At 41.8% G+C, this 23,564-nt stretch overlaps 2 protein-coding genes across 3 annotated transcripts in view; both read right to left on the reverse strand.

Moving 5' to 3' along the window:
- fancc (FA complementation group C) overlaps positions 1-3,444 on the reverse strand; it is a 43,477-nt gene extending 40,033 nt beyond the window's left edge. The window contains exon 1 of one of the 2 annotated variants that reach the window (XM_015972851.3): positions 2,906-3,444. The gene's annotated coding sequence lies outside the window, so the exon portion shown is untranslated. The remainder of the gene's footprint in view (positions 1-2,905) is intronic. The other variant, XM_015972852.3, reaches the window with a different exon arrangement.
- A 19,274-nt stretch (positions 3,445-22,718) lies between these two features.
- The window catches only part of ptch1 (patched 1), a 75,237-nt gene continuing 74,391 nt past the window's right edge, over positions 22,719-23,564 (reverse strand). Inside the window, exons 23-24 of the mRNA XM_054731548.2 lie at positions 22,956-23,490; positions 22,719-22,856 (exon numbers count right to left, since the gene is read on the reverse strand). Of these exons, the coding sequence (XP_054587523.2) occupies positions 22,957-23,490 (534 nt within the window). The 3' untranslated portion in view covers positions 22,719-22,856; position 22,956. The remainder of the gene's footprint in view (positions 22,857-22,955; positions 23,491-23,564) is intronic.

The following is a 23,564-nucleotide window of genomic DNA, read 5'->3' on the forward strand; positions in this document are numbered from 1 at the left end:
AGACGTAGGCTCTCTTGCACCTTTAAATTTCGGGGAATGTGTTAGGGCTGGGCGATATGGCCTAAAATTTATATCACGATATATTGAGGATTTCACCTCGATAACGTTAAATGGACGATAACTACAGGTATGCGCAGAAAAAAAAGTTGTCAACTAGGTGGGGCTGTCGCATGTATTAACTGAGTCACATTTTTACATGACTCAAGGTACAACTTCTTAAAGGGACACGAACATCGCCAACCTACACACATCTTTTCATTTTTTATCATCAAATTTATTGACATGGGAAAAATTATCACAATAAGAGTCAGAAATTTTGATAACAATTAATGTTCTATTTATTGCCAGGCCTTAGAATGTGTATATCAAAAAGTAGCTGTTTCTAGGGCTGAGCGATATGGCCTAAGATCAATATCACGATATATTGAGGAGTTCATTTCGATAACGATAAATGGATGATAACTACAGGTATGTGCAGAAACTAAAGTTGTCCACTAGATGGGGCTGTTACATGTATCACGCCGAGACACATTTTTACGTGACTAAAGCTGGTCCAGCTTCTTAAAGCGACATGAATGTTGCCAACAACACAAATCTTTTCATTTTTTTATTATCAAATTTATTGACATGGGAAAATTTTTCAATAAGAGCCAGAATTTTGATAACGATAAATTTTCTATTTATGCCCAGCCCTAGCTGTTTCCAAAAGATAAATAACTATTAACTGCTGAATAAGATTAAAACAGCTATAATATGGTAATTTATCCACTGATGTGTTCAAAAACATATTGAATTTGTATTTTTTCCTATTACGAAATGTCACTAAACATGCATAAACAAAACTATAGAAACTACAAATAAAATATGGCTAATATTTAAATAGGTTTTAGATTATTTTATATATAATCAAACGTTATTACTCTGGTATTCGACATGTGGCATACATCAGCCACAACTTCTTATAAGAGCAACAAGGTGGCTAATAGAAGAATGAGTGGAATAATATCATGCAGAAAATAAAAGGGGGCATGGTGCTTTAATCTGATTATACTAACCACTTATTACCATGATTTAATGATCAAATTCTTAAGCCACAGGCGATCAAGTCATCTCCCACACTATGAAGACTGCCTACTGAGAAATAAACAGCACATTCTTCACCTTTTATGATGGATGGGAAAAAAACGTGCGGTGAGCAAGACGCGCAGGTGTGTGTATATGTGTGAAGATGTGTTTCATGTCTGCATATAGCTTGAGAATGGTGTGTGTGTGTGTGTGTGCGTGCGTGCGTGCGTGCATGCGTGCGTGCGTGCGTGTTGTTTTGCCATAATGACAGGTTTGTGTGGGACACCACAGGCTTGTATTTTATGATCATCTCGTAATACACGATCTGTCTAATGTCTTGCCATCAGCTCTGCTGGAAAGCCCCTATGGCCCACCGATGTGAATATATAAATACTCATTTTCAGGAAGGAAAAAAGCCAACAAAATTAAGAACAAACACTTCTTTGTTGACTTGTCTCTTTAGAGGCTCAATTAAAAGAAAAACATACGTAACACATAAGTGGTAAAAAAATGGTGCATTAAAACCATGTCCTGCAGACGGCGCATGCATGTAGAAAAACACATGAAAAGTGCACAAATTAGCTGGCGAAAGTGAAAACCATGCAGGCAGAAAATAAACATACATGAGCAAACATTTATCGTCAGCTTTGGCGCTGGCAGAGCACGTTTTGGAGCGGAACGAGATGTGACCGGTCAAATATTACCTTTAGAGATTTGTTCATCTAAGTTTGTGGATTTTGGGTTTTGCTGAGTTTGCTGTTGTAATTATAAGATTGTTGACATAATTTCAGTAGAATCAAATCAGTTAAACATAATTTTCTGTAAATGTATTAAACTTATGTTTTTGTTATGTTATACACGGTTTTTAAATAGGCTGATTAAGACCTGGGAAGTATGTTTACATTTGAAACTTTCTTTTTAAATCAAAGTCAGCAAATATGACACTGTGCAAAAGTTTTAAAACCACATCTAATTCTTAAACATTTAAATTCAAGAGCACAGGTTTTGTTTTAATTCAATGAAATCTTGATCGATGTGGTTTTCAGAGTTTTGGCTTCTTTTATTCACTTATTTAGTTTTTGTATAGTGTGAGTGAATAATCTATTAACTGTCTACAGCAAATAAATAGTAGGGAAAAACATTTAATCCAGCAAATAAATTGCACTATTCCTAGAAGATGCATCATTTATCAGTTGATCACTGACCAAATGCCAACATTTCAGCTAAAATTCGTAAGGAATTCCATTTGTTGGTGATAAATTGATTATTTATTGTCAAACTTGAACTAAAAATTGTGGTTCCTTGTGTTTTCATTAACTCAGTCTAACTGTTAACTTAGGTATTTGTTGGAAAATCATCCAAGAAAATGTAAATAAGTTGTCCCAATGATAAACTTCTTATGAAAACATTTTTAAGTCATATGTTTGTGTTATACTCAAAAATAAATGAATAACTAAATCAATTTATTTTTATTTGGCACTCAAAGCGAAAAATACAATAAAAAACAATAAAGATTCGTTTAATTTGTCATCTAACAGCTACAACAGCAATCAACACGTTATTTCTTCACATGTATTAAAAGTTTTGGAATAAACAGGAAAAATAACGTCATAAACAACAAAAACTCATGGGTTTATCATGGGTGCTGAAGCTGCGTTACACCACTAGATGTCAGTATTTCATCCTCCGCAACAGTTGGTTACATTCAATTCAAATTTACAGAAAAAAGCGTCATTGAAGACACAACAGAGCCCCAAGGAACAACGTTTACACGTCAGTCGGTACTAGTATGTAAATAAATAAATGGATTACATTTAAAAACAAGGTCATTCTTCCTTACCTTTAGCTTGTCGAAGTTAGCTTGCTAGCGGTTTGTAAACCCCGACAATTGCAATGGTTTTAAATTTAGATAAAGTTGCACAATGTACTGTCGTTCATTAAACCGGCAAACTCACATACCAGAGATCAGTCATAGAAATTCTTTCTTTTTCGCGTCTCGGACAAGAAAGCAAGCTTGTCTCTTAACGAAGTCAACAAACTGAACTTCCCTCTTCTCTAAAGGCTTCCGTGTCAGGAGTGAGACCATTGGCTGTACAACCTGACGTCAGATACGTCCCTTTTGCTCGGTATGATGGGAAATTGAGTCATTTGAGAAGAACATAAAAATCAAAACAAAAAATCCTGCATGCTGCCATTTAAATGTAGAACAACTAAGTTTGGGGTTTCAATTGCTTGAATAAAACTATAAAAGTAAAGATTCAGATAATAATTAAAATTATGTGTCCTAAAAAGTCAGCATCTGGTTATTCGGCATGTGTATTTGTGTTCACTAGCAGTTTTTTTTTTTGGTTCAAGCATCAAAGGGTGAAATAGAGTGCACGCAGGAATTCACAGGTCCCAGATCGTGTCCCTCTGGACCCTACAGCAAACTTTTAAGGGTTCCCAGCCAGCATGGTTCAACCTGACAAATCACCCAGAGGCTCTCTCCAGATCTCGAGCAGCCTCCAGCAGACTGCAGCAGGAAACAATTGTTTGGCATATGTAAGGCCGTGTGTGATTGTGCATGTCTGTGTGGGCTCATGTGTGCATGGGGGCCTGCGTGAGAAAGAGATCGAGTCATTTGTGAGATGCATAGTTGCACATTTTATTTCTGTGTCTGGCATAAATTTCTGAAGATTCTTTGCTACTTGAATCCTGCAGAATACACAAGTTACAATGTGTCGCAGTGTTTGAGTGTGTGTAGTTTGAGATTTACACAGAGTGTAGTTTTTATTTTTCAACAGGAATGTGTTTAGTGTTGTCTTGTGGCTCTAGTTTATTCTTCAGACTTCCAGTGGTAGGGAAATGTGTGTGTGTGTGTGTGTGTGTGTGTGTGTGTGTGTGTGTGTGTGTGTGTGTGTGTGTGTGTGTGTGTGTGTGTGTGTGTGTGTGTGTGTGTGTGTGTGTGTGTGTGTGTTAGTTTTATTCTGTTATTTAGAAAAATACATATATTTGTCAAATCAAGCTGTAATGGTAGAGGTTACAACAACCAAGACAGCTTTTACCATGAGTATGAATTTGAAAAATAGTTATATTAAACACGTTTTTTCATCAGTTCTAGCGCAGGGAGTTTGTTTAAAAAGTGGGATCAGTGCTGGACTTGGTAAAAAAGATGGCAGGTGGAGGAGAAGGTTGAGATGTGGCAAATTTGACAGCTAGACGTGAAAAAGTCTGACTGAATTAGCACTGAATGTGAAGTGGCAGAGGGTAGGCTTGCTTCAGTGGAGATCAGAGTTACAGGCGACTGGGATTAGGTTCAACAAACATTAAGGTAACAAGATCCCAGAATACTACTAGACAGGAGAGTGCAGTGGCCGTAGCTTGTACACCAAAGTAGTAAACCTGACAGTTTGACTAAATCCATTTGGAAACCAGCTCTTAGCTCTTGTGTGACAGCTGATGCAATCTCCAGAGCAAGCTTAGAGGGAAGTGTCAGAAAGACAGAAATACGTGAAAAAGAAAAAAATTAAGGCATAAGGTGAATTCACACAAAGAAGATTGCCATGCACTTTTTAGCCAAATATTTATGTTACCATATTGTTTTGCCTTTAAAGTAAACTATACTGGTTTAAAAAAAGTTCTAACTAAGCAAGATGAGACACACTGTAAAAACAACTGTTGTTTTTACAAAATGATTTTAGCAGCTGTGGTTGCCAGAAAAGTTCCGTAAAAAATACTGTGAACATGTGACCTTTTTTACTAAACGCAATGTAATTAAAACTGTTTAATTGTAAAATGTACATTTTGTCTCATTATTTTATATACATATTTTAAGTGCTCAGTGGCACAGTGGTTAGAGCTGTTGCCTTGCAGCAAGAAGGTCCTGGGTTCGCTTCCCGGCCTGGGATCTTTCTGCATGGAGTTTGCATGTTCTCCCTGTGCATGCGTGGGTTCTCTCCAGGTACTCCGGCTTCCTCCCACAGTCCAAAAACATGACTGTTAGGTTGATTGGTCTGCCTAAATTGTCCTTAGGTGTGTGTGTGTTTGATTGTTTGTCCTGTGTGTCTCTGTGTTGCCCTGCGATGGACTTGCTCTCTGTCCAGGGTGCACCCCGCCTGATTGCCCGTTGACCACTGGAGATGGGCACCAGCACCCCACCCCCACCCCCGCGACCCCACGTGGACAAAGCGGGTTCAGAAGATGGATGGATTTTAAGTGTGATTTTATAAGGTTGTTTTGGTAAAAAAAAAAAAATACATATTTTTAATGTATTTTTATCACCCAAACGTTACCCAGGAAATAGAATATAGAAAAAGGTTTTGAGTCCTTAAACAGGGCAAAAACGCTTCTGTATTTTATCATTTTGCACTCTGTTGGATTAAGTTTTTTTTTTAATAAAATGAAATAAATAATGCATTTTAGACAGAGCTAAAACTGGGTGCACATGTCTCCACTTGAAATATTTCTAAAATTAAAATTCCCAATGCAGAGGAGCTTTTGGAGGAAATATAAAAACAAGTAGAGATCTAAGCAGCTTTCTCAGCTTTAAGATGCCTGGAGTGAACAGTCACAAAAAAATGTGTGGAAAAACTCTGCCTAAAGGAGAAAATCTTCCCTTCTTAGATTATTCAAATGAAATCATTTATAGGTTAACACAAAATACATTAAAAAACATAAAATAGAGTTTAAAACAATCTCATTCAGATACACTCTTTATGTTCCTTTATAAACCCTTTTCCTGTATTGCTCAGGTAGGAAGCTGAGGATTAGTGAAGAAGGAGAGAGACATTCTGTGACCAATGTGAAACAGCACTGTATGCAGCAGCCTGTGCACACACTCCAGCAATCAAACACACACATTTAGCATTCGGAGCACTTCACTTTAAGGTTTAATCCCAGGTTCCATCCACATGACTCCCTGCAGGTTTTTGCAGATTTACTTTACATACAAAACATTTCAGCTGGAACAGTGCATGTGAGCTTCTGTGTGCAGTGCATTTTCTGTATATTTGGTCAAGCAGAACATTTCTAGTCATTTTTAATGGAGACCATTGACACTTGGGCGGCTGTTTTATCTCACCTCTTGGATTATAATGTTTTTCTGACTATTTACCTGAAAGATAAATAAATTAAAAAATGTTGGTCTTCAAGGGTCAGAAAAGTTAAGTTAAAATTAGTTTAAATCATAATTATAAAAATATAAAAAACTCTTTCACATTTATTTGCATTGAAATAAACTGAAAGTGACAGTGGTGCTCCTAAGTGGTGGCCACAGGGTTGCATGGCCACCCCTGGAAAATGGATTCCCCCCCGGGAAGACCACCCCTCCATCAATAATATTCATATTTATACGAAACTCAAATTTGTTAATCAAGAGATAAACGTGAAACCAATAAATACATTTATAATTTTTGGGCAAATAAATCAGAAATTGAATACATTCTGCTGAAGTTCATAAAAATGTAAACAGCAATAGTTTTTGTGTATGTTTTAGTTCAGACTGCAACAAGTGAATTAAATTGTTCTAAAATGGTGAAACAATATATTTTCAAACAATAATGAAAATAACCGTTTGAAATTGATTTATTTCTTAAATTATTGTTTTTTTTTTTAGGCAAATGTGTTTGATGCATAATGTATTTTATTAAAAAACAGTGAAGGATCTAAGCAATAAACAACCCCAGGCTAAATGCTCCCAGACTTACCAAAGGAGCTAACTGGAGTGCCACCTTTAAAGTTTCACTGGCCCCTTGTGCCCCCATAAAAATTTTTTAGGGGCACCACTGTAAAATGAGTCAAAAAAGTGGTCACATTAACAAAATTGTCCAGTTCCACTGTGACGGACTGTATCTCACATACAAGCACGTGCGCGCGCACACACACACACACACACACACACACACACACATACAGAATGAAAGGGAACACACCTGCTTTCTATTAGTCCAATAGATTGCAGGGAAATTGAGTGGATTGTTGAACACAAACACGTCCATCCATCAGCTGCTCTGTCTACAATAATTACCCACTTCCTGCTCTAAAATGTGTCTACGAACGCTTTATTTCCAATCACATCACTTTTGAGTTTGAGTGAAGGTGGTGTTTCTATGGGATTTTGAGGACTCCCAAGTCACCCCGGGCTACTGATTAAATACACAAAAGAAAAGTAAACGTGGAAAGGTTGCGTTAGGCGTGTTGATTAGAGTAATTTCCGATTTCTTTCCATTTCTTTTATTTGTCTTATGCTGTATTTTGCTAAAATAATCAAAGAAATTAAAATGTTGCTCCACCAGATGTCCAGTTTGTCTCAACAGCATGAGTTTGTTTCCATATATACATCATTCAGCCACAACTTCTTGTCTTAAAGTTATCTCACATTTTCCCAGCCTTTCTGAAGATATTTTAAAATCTCTCTTTGGACTTTGCTCATTTTGCGGCTAGATCTCACCCAATGCAAACATGATGTTTATCATGCACTAAATAATTAGGAAAAGGGACAAATAGGTGATAAAAGAAATTTTAGGACCTAAAAAACACTCAAATGTATGGCAGAGGCACAGAATGAGTGTCATGTCTGACCAGCTGAAAAGACCTCACAAGACAACTGGATGTTATGTTTTTAGCTAATAGCTATTTAAGAGTCATCTTGTTGGTGCTGAAATATTACTTCCTGTCTGTCAACCTGACTTGTCTTTGAGATTTTAAAAGCTTCAACTTAATACGTTTGAACAATTTTTTTGTCTTATTTTCGTCCCATCCTATTTGTTCAAACAGAAAATTAGAATTATTTCAAAAATACTCAGATGCTGGACTGAAAAATCAGCCAAAGATGTATGACTGAAGAATATTCTGACCGATTGAACGAAGTCTGTCTTTTTTGTGAAAAATGATAAACTGGACCAGTTTTGAGGCTATTCTACATCTCGGAGCTGGTTTCATTTCATTTATTCTTAAATAATACTTAAATTCACCTTTTTACCATACCATACCATGTTCATTTATATAGCACATTTAAAAACAGCGTGACAGCTGACCAAAGTGCTGTACAGTAAAAAGGACAAACGCCAAGATGAAAACAGATAAAAGTCATATAGGAGGTAAGAGGTAAAATCTAAAAAATTGTAAAAGAAACACACAACAATAAAATACAGAGTCACAATAAAATGTAAAAACACTAAAAGCTAGATCATTGAATAAAAGCTAAATGATAGAAGAAGACCTTCAGTACCGACTTAAATCGACCCAGCGCTGGGTCCTGTCGAACACTAAGAGGGCGAGCATTCCAGAGTTTAGGAGCAGTGAACGCGAAGGCCCACTCTCCACGAGATTTATACCTCATTTTCGGGAAGCACAAAAGCAAATGATCTGGTTTCTGGTTGGAGCGTAAGGCTTTATCAGTTCTGAAAGATAGGCCAGATGCGGTATTTAACAGGCAGCCAGTGCAAGCGTACAAGGACGGGTGAAATGTGACAGCGTCTCGAGGTGTTTGTCAGGAACCTAGCCGCCGCATTTTGCACTCTCTGTAGACACTCAATTGCTGAGATGCTGACACCAACTAGTCGAGTTGGCATAGTCTAGATGTGTGGTTACAAAGGCGTGAACAACAGACTCCAGCTGAGGTCGTTTGACTATTGACTTTAAGCGCGAGATGCGACGTAGTTGACAAAAGCAGGACCAGACTGTAGAGTTAATTTGTGAACTCATTAACAGAGCAGAGTCAAGTTTCACTCCCAGACTGGATACACAGGATTTAAGATTTAAAAACGGTAGAGGGTAGTCACCAGGTGCATGCTTTGGATTTAATGGATTAAAAAGAATGGCGACGGTCTGGTTTTCGTTAAGGCAAAGGAAAGTTCTCCGACAGCCAGCCTTTAACTGCAGTAATACAGTCGACAAGGAGGTGTGTTGAGTCAGGTTTACTTAAAGCCAGATAAATCTGGCAATCGTCCGCGTAAAGGTGATAACTTTTTCCAAGGTTTGTCAGGATCATCCCCAATGGAAATAAGTAAATCGAGAATAGGAGTGGCCCTAGAATCGAACCCTGAGGCACACCCCAGCGAAGTGGAGCAGATGGAGAGGAAAAGCTGTCAATGTGAACACTAAATTGTCTATCTGACAAATACAATCTGAACCAATGAAATGGGATCCCTGTTACCCCCCAACCTCATCTCCAACCTCCTAAGTAGGATGTCATGGTCAACTGTGTCAAAGGCAACAGAGAGGTCCAGGAGTAACAGAAGGACATGGGAACCAGAATCAGTTGCCACCAGGATATCATTTAATGCACGAAGATGTGCAGTTTCTGTGCTGTGGTGAGGTCTAAAGCCAGACTGAAAGTGATCGAGGAGGCTATGATCTCCTAAGTAACTGGAAAGTTGAGTGTGATCTACTTTCTCAATAATCTTGGATAAAAAGTCTTTTTACCCCCAGCAATTCAAAACTATTCTGAAAAAGATCCGGATGGGATTAATAAAGTATCTTTGATTGATTGATGGATGACCAGTGTCTGTAGTTATTGAGTTATTTTGGATTTGATCATCTGTGTCTTTAATCGAAGTCTTTCTCTGAACATTCTCTGTCGTTTCAGCACATCTTCCTGTGAATTTGCTTCTGCATTTAACCAGCCTGACTCTCCCTCTGGGGTCCTCAGAGCATTCCTCCAGTCCTGTTCCTCATTAGGCATCTGTCATAGTGCCAGAATCAATAAGCACAGATGGAAGAAAAAACTATATTTTTCCTCTCTTCGCCTCTTTGTGAACGGACAGATCATTAGCAAATTCCATCGTGAACACCGTCATCACCAGGACCCTCCACGAATTCACAACACTCTGAGAAATGAGAGATTTCCTTCACGACCGTTCACGTGAAACCCTCCTCTGTGAAGTTTTTAAAGTGTGTGACAATCACGTGTTCCACTTTGAATTTGTAAAATCGCATATTTGCTCAACACTCTCAGTCACAGACGAAAATATTTAGTTGTGGGCTTCTTTCTGTCTCCCCCTCCTCCTCTTGTCTTGAAATGACGCATCTGTTTCCATGCGATGCTGCATGTTTGCTGGCAAAGATAAACGGCATGGTTAAAACAAAGACCCGGGTGGTGGGTTCTCATCTGGCTCTGTGTGTGCGTGCATGCCACCAGGCCTACATTAAACAGAACGAAAGACATCACGGCAGCATCCAACCTCGGTTTGTCATCCTCAGCGTAAACGGCCATACATCACGCTAACATCTTACATGTGCTCGGAGCAACCGCTGGCGCTCTCGCACACACGCAGCAGCGAGGGACCAAGCAGCAACTGGGAGAAAGAGATGGATGAAGACAAATGGAAAGACAAAAGGAGTGAAGTCAGATGGAAGCAGAACAGAAGTGAAAGAGTGAGGAAAGCTGAGGGCAGGATAAATGTTTCCAGTGTAAACAGAAGAGGGGCAATGTAACATGGCTTGGCATCACTTTGCTGCTCTCCTCTTCGTGGCAAAAAAAAAAAAAAGAGAGAGAGTGGGTTTTCCACCTCAACAGAATAAATGATGCGAGGGGAAATGGGAGTAAACAACATCAGTCATTCTAATTATTCTCATACGGCTACTCCCATCCACCACCCTCCTACCCCCTTTTCTACCCTCTTCCTCCCCCAGTTTTCCATCTGTCTTAATTTCCAGCTTTTCCTCATCTGTGGCTTGATTAAACGTTTTGCTTAACTTCTTCACAGTCGTTTCATGTCACCGGACATATTTCCTTTTTGTCTTGATTAAAATCACAAAACTCTACCCTGAGTGGTTTGGTAGGAATCCACGTTAGATTTGTTTTTTTAGGGCATTGAAAATCCCATTCTTGGTCATGTAGGTGAATTTCCTTCTACGCCAAAAGTCCATATGAGCGCACTGTGATTCATGTCAGCTGTATATTCCTAAAGCTTCCTTGACTATTTTGGACCTGTGTGGTGATCCGTCGCCTGAGTTGACCCCCCCCCCCCCCCACACACACACACACACACACACTTCAAAAAATTCCTGGAAAGCATCGGCAGTGTGTTTTGAAAATGTGTTCAGCAAATGTTTTCTGACATGTCACACGAGGAAAAAGATAAATTAGAGAAACTCGTTCAAAATCCTTTCCAAGCCAGTTCAGAGAGTAAATTTTGATAAATGGAAAAAAAAAATCATATTTGTCCTTCAACCATGAGAGAAGCTTCGGTTCAGGGGAATGGAGTTCGGCTTGCACACAAACAAGAACGTGATTTTAAATCAGGGATTTATGTCGTGAAAATAAGCATAAAAAATAGGTTCAGTAGATTTTTGAGCCAAAATACAGATTCATCTGGTGTGACGCAGTAAAGACATGTTTTACCCTTTGTTTAAAAACTGGAACAAGAACAAGACCATCATCGGTAAATTCCAGGAATCAGGAACTGAAACTGAAATTTTAAACGTTGTTGGATGATTTATTTATTTTTTTAATTAAATGTCAACTTTAAAAAAACAAATTTGCAGTGGTCTCTAGTAGAAATGAATGGCTTGTAAGTTGTTCTCTGGGGGAAAAAAGCTCCGGTGCGCCTGTTTGGCGCCTGTCAGCCAGGAAAAAAGGGGCAAAATGTAGCAGGATTTGTAGTCTTGCCCCTATTTCACACTGGAAGCATCAGCGGCACGGAACAGCAGCGGAATAGAATCCATTATGGTCTATGGCATAGGTATTCAATTCCGGTCCTTGAGGGCCGGTATCCAGCACGTTTTAGTTTCAATTGTTTTAACACACCGGATTGGAGGACCTCAGCCTGGTGAGGTCATCAGCTGGAGGAGTCAATGTGCTCTTTGCTTCTCCCAAGATCTCCCCCCCACCTGTGACTGTACAGTAGATGAGCGCCTTAGATGGCTGCTCTCGCTGGGGGAAGCAGGATCCCAGCCTCAGTTAGGAGGCTTCTGCAGATCCTGATGAGTTTGTGCACAGGTGATTCAACCACTGAATTATGTGTATTGGAGCAAAAGAACGTCTAAAATGTGCAGGATGCCAGCCCTCCAGGCCCGGAATTGAATACCCCGAGTCTAAGGGGTGTTTCAAACCAGCCGCGACATTTTCAGGTAGGCCCTGGGAGCAGCAAGCCACTAAAGATAGGATCGAGCTCTATTATTGCCGCGAGCCGCTTCTGGGACACGCCAATTTCCACAGTTAACATGGGGCTAGACAGCAAATCACACACGGTTTCAGTGTAAAATCCCTGGTAATTTTCAAAATAAAAGTACTGCAGCAATGCAATTTCAAATATATGTAGTTTACGCATTCATTTACTCCCACCATTGTTCCAGAAGTGCAGCGGTGTGTTTGTCACGGCTTTAATCCTGGCAGTGGAGAGAAAACAACATCGTATATAACATCAAACAGCGACATCAAATATGATTTCCTGCTTTTTTGTTTAATGTTTTAATAAACAAACCGTGTGTTATGGCTGGTGCCATTTATGTTTTTATCCCTCGTGTGTGTGAGAGGAGCTGTTTTGCAGCACCTGGCTTCTCCCACACCTGTCCGGCTCCACACTGAAGTCCCAGCTGGTGGCAATGACAATCAGCAGCTACAGGTGCTGGCCAGTAAATTAGAATATCATCAAAAGGTTGAAAATATTTCAGTAATTCCATTCAAAACGTGAAACATGTACATTATATTCATGCAATGCACACAGACCAATGTATTTCCAATGTTCATTACATTTAAATTTGATATTCATAAGTGACAACTAATGAAAACTCCAAATTTGGTATCTCAAAAAATTAGAATATTCTGAAAAGGCTGAATATAGAAGACACCTGCTGCCACTCTAATCAGCTGATTTACTCAAAACACCTGCAAAGGCCTTTAAAAGGTCCCTCAGTCTTGTTTTGAAGGCACCACAATCATGGGGAAGACTTCTGACTTAACAGCTGTCCAAAAGACAATCATTGACACCTTGCACAAGGAGGGCAAGACACAAAAGGTGATTGCTAAAGAAGCTGGCTGTTCGCAGAGCTCTGTGTCCAAGCACATTAACAGACAGGCGAAGGGACGGAAAAAATGTGGTAGAAAAAAGTGTACAAGCTCTAGGGATAACCGCACCCTGCAGAGAATTGTGACGACAAACCCATTCAAAAATGTGGGGGAGATCCACAAAGAGTGGACTGCAGCTGGAGTCAGCGCTTCAAGAACCACCACGAGGAGACTCATGAAAGACATGGGATTCAGGTGTCGCATTCCGTGTGTCAAGCCACTCTTGAACAAGAAACAGCGCAAGAAGCGTCTCGCCTGGGCCAAGGACAAAAAGGACTGGACTGATGCTGAGTGGTCCAAAGTTATGTTTTCTGATGAAAGCAAGTTCTGCATTTCCTTTGGAAATCAAGGACCCAGAGTCTGGAGGAAGAGCGGAGAAGCACAGAATCCACGTTGCATGAGGTCCAGTGTAAAGTTTCCACCGTCAGTGATGGTGTGGGGTGCCATGTCATCTGCCGGTGTTGGCCCACTCTGTTTCCTGAGGTCCAGGGTCAATGCAGCCGTCTACCAGGAAGTTTTAGAGCACTTCATGCTTCCTGCTGCTGACCAACTTTATGGGGATGCAGACTTCACCTTTCAACAGGACTTGGCACCTGCACACAGTGCCAAAACCACCAGCACCTGGTTCAAGGACCATGGTATCCCTGTCCTTGATTGGCCAGCAAACTCGCCTGACCTTAACCCCATAGAAAATCTATGGGGTATTGTGAAGCGGAGGATGCAATACGCTAGACCCAACAATGCAGAGGAGCTGAAGACGACTATCAGAGCAACCTGGGCTCTCATAACACCTGAGCAGTGCCACAGACTGATCGAGTCCATGCCACGCCGCATTACTGCAGTTATTGAGGCAAAAGGAGCCCCGACTAAGTATTGAGTGCTATACATGCACATTCTTTTCATGTTCATTCTTTTCAGTTGGCCAACATTAGAGAAACAAACATTTTTTCATTGGCCTTTAGAATATTCTAATTTTCTGAGATACCAGATTTGATGTTTTCATTGGTTGTCACCTATAAATATCAAATTTAAATGTAATAAACATCGGAAATACATTGGTCTGTGTGCATTGCATGAATATAATGTACAAGTTTCACGTTTTGAATGGAATTACTGAAATATTTTCAACCTTTTGATGATATTCTAATTTACTGGCCAGCACCTGTAAATGAGGACTCACTGCATGAAAGCCACCCAGCCCTCATCATCAGGGAGCAACAGGCTGGACATGTGGTCTCTGTCCTGTTGGCTCCTCAGCGTGTGTTTGTTTGAATCTCTTTTAGCCAATTTGTGTATTTTACGTGAAGGGGTTTCCCTGATTTGTAGTTATATTGGCTAAGTAGAGTTTATTTTGTTTTACTATTTAGGCCTAGTCCACGCGTAGCCGTTTTTTTTAAAAAAAGGATCAACCGCCCCTCCAAAAACTTGCATCCACACCACCTCGTTTAAAAAAAACCTCTGTCCACACGTACCCGGATAAATACGTTGTTAAGGACATGCCAGACCTGTAGGCGGCAGTACTTCCCCCGTTCTTAACCTCGTCCTTCGTCTGTGGTCTTCCGCAAGGAGCAGTAACTCCGCTTGCAAAAACAAACAAGCAAAAGGCGCTTGGACAAATGATAAAGCGAGCGCAGCTCTGAGGGCATCCATGCTGTCGGCTAGTGTAAACACAGGTCGCACACGTGATGTCAGCATTTTTTTGTCGCGGAAAGTGACGTTGCGGACCTTAAAACTCCGGTTTTGTCCGTCCACACGCAGACACCCAAAACGGAGAAAACGCAGATCTTCACTTTGGCCGGAGTTTTTAAAAAGATCCGTTTTCGTGTGAAAAAACTCTGTTTTCGTGTGAATGACAGGCCACAACGTAGGAAAATATCTACGTTTCGGCAGATCCCCGGCTACGTGTGGACAGGGCCCAAGACTCTCCCGGTGTGTACTGGAATGCATTGAAGCTTACTTCCTGAAATTTGGACATCTCACCTCTGATTGGCTAACAGCAACACAACACTACCACTGACTCTGTTTGCTCTGCAACATGGAAGTTTTCTCTCTGCAAATAACACAAGCCTTGAGGATTTCTGCAGTGCGGTGGAGTTGCTAATGCTAATGTTAGCTTCTGCCAGTTTATTGTTAATACGCGCAAAGCCACACCTTTGTGGCTGAGGTAAACAGAATAGAAAAGAAACCACAGACCTTTGGATACGTGCTGCTGTTTTTCTCCTTGCTTAATATCCTATATCCAAAATCACGTGTGATCTTGCATTTCTCCTGTGATTTCATGATCTCCTGGGACCAGCTGCGGGGAAAGGAAAGAAATGCACCCCTGAGGTGAAAACGCATGCGTTACATCAAACACAGTTTTCGCATCTGGTGCAAAGCCTGGGTGATGTAAAACTCGATTGATAAACTCATCATTGAAAAAACCATCTAAAGGAATAGTGAGAGAATCCCTGTGATCTGTGCAGATAAACTGTCTCCCTGCACTGTGATCCTCCTCGCATCTCAACGTCATTAACTTTAATGGTGTGTTGCCTTAAAGTCTGTGCTGTGAAAAAATATGAGATTTAACTCGATTATTAGCAGAAATCAGCAGAAAAAGATCAAGTGTTTAGTAAGCTAATAAGAATGCATCACATCTCAACATGTGAAATTCAATCACTGCTTTTGATGTTTTAGTTACTCGGCACTGCAGCCTGCAGAAGCATCTTTTTAAGCTAAGCTTGTGAAAATCTGGCCATGAGGGAGTTAAAACTCCAATTCTTCTGGATAGCTGTTGTTGGAAGAACGTAGTCCCTCGGTGGGAGCTAAAACAAACAGCCCTAGTATAACTAGTATAACCCTAACCTCCCCAAACAACCAACTTTGAAGGTTGCAACACTTCAGACAAAGAACGTGGGGAGAGGTAACTTTAGGTTTTGATAGCTACTAACCTTTTCAAATCATCTGGCAGTAGCTCATGAGCACACGTTCTATCCTCCCTGCAGTCCATTTGTCTCAAATTAGGAATTTCCAAAGAATTCCAGCAAAGTTGATGTCAGTTTAGCAAACGGTGCTTGTTCAACAACTACTTAAAACACAGCAGCGGGGACAGGTTAACGGATGAATGATTTCCAAGGTGTCTCTGAGGTCTTAAAGGTAAAAATCCCTATTTGTCTGGATCTGGAGTCGTATCAACACACCGTGTGATGTTTCCTGCAGATTTATTCTGGAATCCCTCGCACACCTCCTTCTCTTTTCATAAAGAATGTTCAAACCAGGCCTTGGATCTGGCAAGGAGTGATTGTGCATGCGTGTGTGTGTGTGTGTGTGTGTGTGTGTGTGTGTGTGTCCCGTGCAGTCATGTCAACAGAGCAATCATTCACGTAGAGCAGAGTATACACTTAGAGGGTTTAACTGTGCCGGCAGGTGATGATGGACAAGCCTTTCAGGGAATAAGTGAGGGAAAGGAGGGGAGGGAGGGAGACGGATGGATGGAAAAGCAGGATTCAGGAAAGCCCTTTGTGTAATTGCCTTTACAAATGTAGGCTGCAGATGCGAAAGCTAAAACGTTACACAAAAAGAAAGAATGAGAAGAGGGCTTAGCTGTTTATCTGCTGCATTGTCACCCAGGCTGGGCTGAGAGCCAGGACTGAACACTCCACCGGTCTAGGAGAGAACAAACCTCTTAATTGCCTCCTCCATCTTTCCAGCCCTCTTTTTTTGTTGTTGGCTTAGAAGACAGGTACCGGAAACACTTATTCATTAACCCTCTCAGGCTCAAAAGAGGTTTGGATAAAAGGACGAACAACTAAGTCCTTCAGGGGTACTTCTGAGTTAAAAAAATGCTCATGACATACGTTTGTGGGGGTAGGTAGGTTTTAATGTTGCAAATCTGCAACGCCTGCCTCCAGAGGGTTAACAACCTGGGGCTTGTTAGTCTCAGCGAAGCGCTCTTCAAGGTATGAGGGAAACTCAAGAGATGAGTGTGTATGCATGTGTGTTTGTGAGGAAACAAGAGGTGAGGGGGCCAAAGGGTGAGGGCCATGTGTTGCTTTGGTGACCCAGGGTCCTCCAACAGATGAGGGGAGTGCTGGTGAAGGAGATCTTAACAACATTACAACTCAATGAACTGTGTCATTTAGAAGCAACTATTGGGTGGGCGCATTTGTTTTGCAAAGTGATTTTTCATTTGAATTCTTTGGCAGGATAAAAGCACTTGGAGCACTTTTGTGAAAAATGAGGCATTCAACGTTTTTTTTTAATGCAACAACTTTGGTCCAGATTCCTGATGTCGTCTGTGGACGACACGCGGAGCAGTTTACAGCCTTTTGCTTTGTGTTCTCATGAAACAACATAAAAAAGCCAAGTCCAGTTAGGAGAAGCTCAAGTCATGAAACGCAGCACCCGAGCACCGAGGTTTCCCAACGCACCCAGTCACATGTTAGATGTCGGACGGCCTTATTTGCTCTGTTTGGACAGCAACCAGAAGAGTTTGGTGCTTTTATTGGCTTTAAAAGATAATTACATGCCTACTGCCCGTCTCTTAAAGCTGATCCAGGGTCAGCGGGTTTCTTAGCCCTGCTTTAGTTCCGCTCATGGCATGGGAGAGCAGTTTTTCTTTTTGTTGTGATTAAAAACAACCGAAGGGACACCAGTGTGCAATGAGGGTGCCTTTCTGAGTGTGAGGAATAAATAGCTGCCTGCCACCCATGCAGCCGACTCTAACCCTGTCCAGCGTCGCTGCAGCGAGCTCAAGGCCACGTGCCCTTTTTCATTACTCCAAACAGGCCAGTATTGTAACTACGACCAATTTCCTTGCAGTCTATAAAGCTGTCAATCAAAACCATTCAGATTAGGGAGTGGAGGAGGGAGTTGCAGGGGCGGAGCTGGGTGGGCTTTAGGGGCTGCAGGGCTCGAATCCAGATGTCAGAGTTTTACACAAGAGGAGGAGGAAGAGGTAGATTTGAGACAAGAGGAGGTCACAATAGTGACTGCTAGCATCATTGCACTGGGGCAAAATTTTACATCCTCCTGCATGTGTTCATGGCCCTGCAGGGCAACACCCCCATATCTAGCTGCGTTGCTGCACAGGCACGATCCATGTTGATGTCTTTGCTCGTCTGAGCAACAGTTTCAGGAGTTCGAGCCTTTTCAGGTGAAGGAACGGGTTCCCGTTAGCCATTGTCAGGCTCTGAAGCTTCAAGTGTTTAAAAGTGGCCTGAAGACTCGCTTTTACTTGCTTAGCCTTCCTACAACATGGATCATGATTTTGACCTGATACCTGTTGTGTTATATTTCATTTTTGATGAAATACTTGGCCTTTCGGTACGCTACACTCTTTAACTTTTATGTGAGGTAGTTTTTATCACATCATTTAATGATTACTGTTTTATTTTTTTATGGATGTGATGTTCTAGCCTTACAAGCCATCCTATACAGTGTTTATATGTAAATATATACCCACAGACAGAGCTCCGGTGTGGTGGTGCAATCTACGATTGTCATTTAAATTGTCTCTGCATGCAATTGGACAGCTCTAGGACCAATAAGAGAAACAACGTGGCTTGTTCATAGGGGCAGTCCGCTATATTTCGTCGAAGAATTTCCTTTATCTGCTTATGTCTCAAAGAAAAGTCTAAATCTTCCATAGTTGATGCCAAACGTGTTTCTGAGCCAACGCCATCTTTGTAGTTTTGTAGCATCTCTGGTGCTAAGCCCACCAAACGTCTCTCAACACACAGAGTGTTGTGATTGCATGGAACAAAAATTGTTCGGACCAATGGTAGACCTGCTGAGGCTGCAATGAAGCATGGCTAGATGCAGAGGGCGCCCCCAAGGGGTGGCCATGGCCACCCCACTGTCCACACCCAGTGAAGACCAGTGTTCTTGAACAAGTCATATTAATGTTAACTTTTTAAATGAGATTTAATAAAGGAGCATTTATTGCATCACTACAGGCTAAAATTTCCCAGATTTACCACAAGGACTTGGTGTGCCACCCCAAAATTTTCTCTGGCCCCATGACCACCCTTATAAAACTTTTCTGGGAGCTCCACTAGCTAGACGACCTGCAGAGCAGCATAGTTTTGCTACCGTTTGGGTTTGTCTAGTTTTCCAGGCTAGTGGTGTTCAGCACTTAGTAGAAAATCTGACTTGATTGACATTTACTCGTAGGACAATCAACTCACACTCAGACAAAAATCGCTCTTTTTTAAATTTCCATTTATTAAAGTTATGAACAAAGAGACAAATAAGTTATATTTTCATTTGTTAGAATTCTATCAGTGTTTGAACATTAATATTTAGAGAGCTAGTACAATTTTCTACTTTCATGGCTAGCTTCTGACAAAACCCATAGAAACAGCTCTCTCTCTCTCTCTCTCTCTCTCTCTCTCTCTCTCTCTCTCTCTCTCTCTCTCTCTCTCTCTCTCTCTCCTAAGAATCCAAACTTAATACTGAAGGGGAGGTGGCAATGTTGTCTCACATGACAGTTAGCAATGAAACTGTGCACCTTAAGGCTTTTTTCTGTTACTGTATATCAATACATATAAACTCTTTAGAAATATACTTCTGTCAAACACCTTGACAACTACTATGTACACTACAAAAATAAATTTTCATATAAATAAATTATATGGCATACATTTATCTTTGTAACTGAAAACAGCATAAATCCACGCCAACCGAGACCAAAATGGCAGTCTGAAAGTCTGAATTTTTTCCTTTTCAAATCCTCTAAGAGCTATGATGAGATCTGAAGTGTAAAATGTTATATACTCTTTTTTCCTATTTAACATTAGTAAGCACTTTATACAGATCAACTCCATTAATGTAAAAAAAAAACATTAAACTGTAATAGTGTTTTTTTTCTCAATAGACATAAAAATCCCTGCATTTGTTATCCACTGGCATCTCAACAATAATAAAAAAACATGTTTTATATTACAAAAATATAAATATCACAATTAAACAAAAAACATATAGAAATGAATAAAATAGTTGCCAGCTATGAGTCGCTCCTCTGCTGCCAATGTGACAGCGGGAGGAGACTAAACAAAATGAACAGAATAACCTATTTCCTGCAAGCAGCTGATGTAACAGGAGGGGAAAACTGACCCACACAAATATGGCGCGGCATGGGGGCCAAAATTAAGACTACTGCCCAGCAGCAGGAGGCTATATAAATTCTGAAGCAAACTACCGACCTGATTAATGATAAGCTGGTGCCGGTAACTGAGAGGCTGGCGCTGCTTACTGAGAAATAGCACCTTTACCGGCGTTATTACTAGATACGCTAGGTACTAGCAGCCCTCGGCTGGTCATTGACTGGTTCACACACTCCCTCTGCTGTCTATTAGCATGGATAGGTTAGCGTTAGCCTGGACGGGCTGGTGTTAGCATTGGAGAGGCTAGCCATTAGCGTGCCTAGGCTGGCCACTAGCTGGATTTCCTACCCCCTTGACGGACCATTAGCATGGATAGGCTGGCGTTAGCATCGGAAAGACTAGCCATTAGCGTGCCTAGGCTGGCCACTAGCTGACTAGTGACTCTCTGAGACATGCTAATGGCTAGCCTCTCCAATGCTAATGCCAGCCTATTCATGCTAATGGTCCGTCAAGGGGGTAGGAAATCCAGCTAGTGGCATGCCTAGGCACGCTAATGGCTAGCCTCTCCGATGCTAATGCCAGCCTATCCATGCTAATGGTCCATCGAGGAGGTAGGAAATCCAGCTAGTGGCCAGCCTAGGCACGCTAATGGCTAGCCTCTCCGATGCTAATGCCAGCCTATCCATGCTAATGGTCCGTCGAGGAGGTAGGAAATCCAGCTAGTGGCCAGCCTAGACACGCTAATGGCTAGCCTCTCCAATGCTAACACCAGCTCGTCCAGGCTAACGCTAGCCTTTTCATGCTAATAGACAGCAGAGGGAGTGTGTGAACCAGTCAATGACCAGCCGAGGACTGCTAGTCACTAGTGTATCTAGTAATAATGCTGGTAAAGGTACTATTTCTCAGTAAGCAGCGCCAGCCTCTCAGTTATCGGCACCATCTTATCATTAACCAGGTCGGTAGTTTGCTTCAGAATTTATATAGCCTCCTGCTGCTGGGCAGTAGTCTTAATTTTGGCCCCCATACCGTGCCATAAACAAAAAGAAACTTTGAGGAAGAGCTAGAAGGAAGTGAAGGTGTCAACATGGTGATGTGGAGGGAGTAAGAGCGGGGGGTGGGGGGTGGGGGGGGTAAGTGTGGCGGGTGGAGGGGTTGCAGGTGCGCCTGCTGGCACATGCAGATTTAAACTGGCCATAGCTGGTGAAGGAGGAGGAGGAGGCTGGTGGACTAAAGCGCTAACCCCATCCGCCCCCATCCCACCCCGAGGCTCAGGCTTGTGCAATTTAGCAGCTGAGGGGAGACATCCAATTAGTGTCATGGCCTTAAGTTGTGGATTTTTACAAGCTGAGGTCAATGGGGACAGCTGCGGTGCAAACTAGGACCAGTTGTCTTTACTGTCATTGGGGGGGGGGGGGGGGCACGCAGCGGTCTAGCTTATTGAACGGAAGAGTAAGAGCTACTACAGATGAGACATTTCTGTGAATGAACATGCAGTCAAGTGCCATGTTGGATCGGGTCATACAGTATACAGTCTGAACTTTAGCTTATCGGTGAAGGCAAAGCCACTCTAGGCGCAGAGGTAGCACCTTGTTTGGACCCTGTTCCAGAATCTGCGACGTGAAGATCCCTGTAAAAGGTAGAGTTGATTTCTGAGGTGGGTAGACGACACATAACCCGTTTTTGAGCCTGCCAGGGTTTAACGACACATAACCTCGTACAGTAAAAACACAACCAGCCTAACGAGACAGTGATACAGAGCTGAGTGCAGAAACAGGTTTGAAGGCAAAAACTTGGGAGAACCAAAAGAGAAGAAATAAAACAAAAAAAATTCTTCATGTCAGCTCATCTTAAATAGCACGCATGGCGTGTCAAGTTAAAACAATATTTCTTTCATAACTACCACAGGTTTGTGATAAAAATTTATAGTTTTACAAGCGTACCTGTACACACACACGCACGCACACACACACACACACACACACACACACACACACACACACACACACACACACACACACACACACACACTTGCTTTGACTGATAATTCTCTTTCCCTCTTGTTTGAAGTATTAGTATGTTCAGTTGTTTCTAATGAATAAGCCAGAAAATAATGGAGCTGTTTCACATTAAACAGCTTTACACACACACACACACACACACACACATTCATGTACCCAGACAGATCACTACTTTTAAGTAGGCAGTTGCATAGTGTTATAAATGTACATTAATAATTAGAAGACTTTATATTTTGAGCAGCAACAGTGAATGCTGACAGGTATATATTTTTTTCTAGATAACACTTCCTAATGGCACAGATCCACACACACACACACACACACACACACACACACACACACACACACACACACACACACACACACACACACACACACACACACACACACACACACACACACACACACACAAACACTTACAAAATGACAGCCCCTGTCTATTAACAAGAGGATTTGTACAGCTCCTAGAATTATACTATTTTTTGTTCATATTTACATATGTGTACAACTTATAAATATAGATAGACATATCTATGACAACAGTCCAATAGGTTACAGTAACAACAAGCACCATTATTGAAACACTGGCGAGCTTCTCGCTATGGGGGGTGGGAGCGAGCGAGGTTGGGCTAAGCTGGGTCAGTTGCTTAGTAATACAGAGAAGTCCATCTTTGGCCATAGTGCGCCTGTTCTCCGAAACTGCAAATAGAATGAAATAAATTGTTATTCCTTGTTGTAAAGGTGTTAACACAATAAAAGGTATCAAAAAAAGTGCTACTAAGGAAGTTGAGGTCTCACCTCAGCTACCCTGTCCTCCACGGTTGCTCTCAGCTGCCTCTGACTCCAAATCTTGGAGCTCCATGGCCTCCATCTTGACTTCTCTGGCCTCTGTGTGAGTGTAAATTGGCACGTGGGGGTCTTGGAAGGTTGCCTCTGGCTCCTCTGGCCCCGACGGGCCGTAACTGTCTGCTGCAGTGTATTCTGGGTAAGAAGAGGCTGGGCTCTGGGCGGAGAAGGGGGCAGGGTGAACGGCGACGGTTACTGAGGCTGATGCTGTTACCGTGGTGATGGGCTGACAGAACGAGGCGGTGCCGGGGTGTTGGTGTGGGAGGTGGTGATGAGGCTGAGGGTTGGGGGAGGAGCAGCCCTGGTGGCCTGCTGAGTGTTCTCTGTGGCCGGGCGGGCCGTGATAGCCCCCAGCCTCAGTAGCAGTGCCAAAAGCGTCTGTGCGCGGGCGGGCCGGGGGCGGGGCTTGCCGGCGCCGCTGGCTCCTACGGTCCCTGCTGCTGTTGTGTTGCGTAGTCCCCGAATCACAGCGCTGAGAGGGAAAAGACTGCAGGGCAAGATAGTAAAGCATTATGACAACATCTGTAAGTCTGCATTTAGAATAAAAATTGCATAAAAATT

This window comes from Nothobranchius furzeri, chromosome 17 (genome assembly GCF_043380555.1).
Source record: "Nothobranchius furzeri strain GRZ-AD chromosome 17, NfurGRZ-RIMD1, whole genome shotgun sequence".
NCBI classification, from domain to species: Eukaryota; Metazoa; Chordata; class Actinopteri; order Cyprinodontiformes; family Nothobranchiidae; genus Nothobranchius; species Nothobranchius furzeri.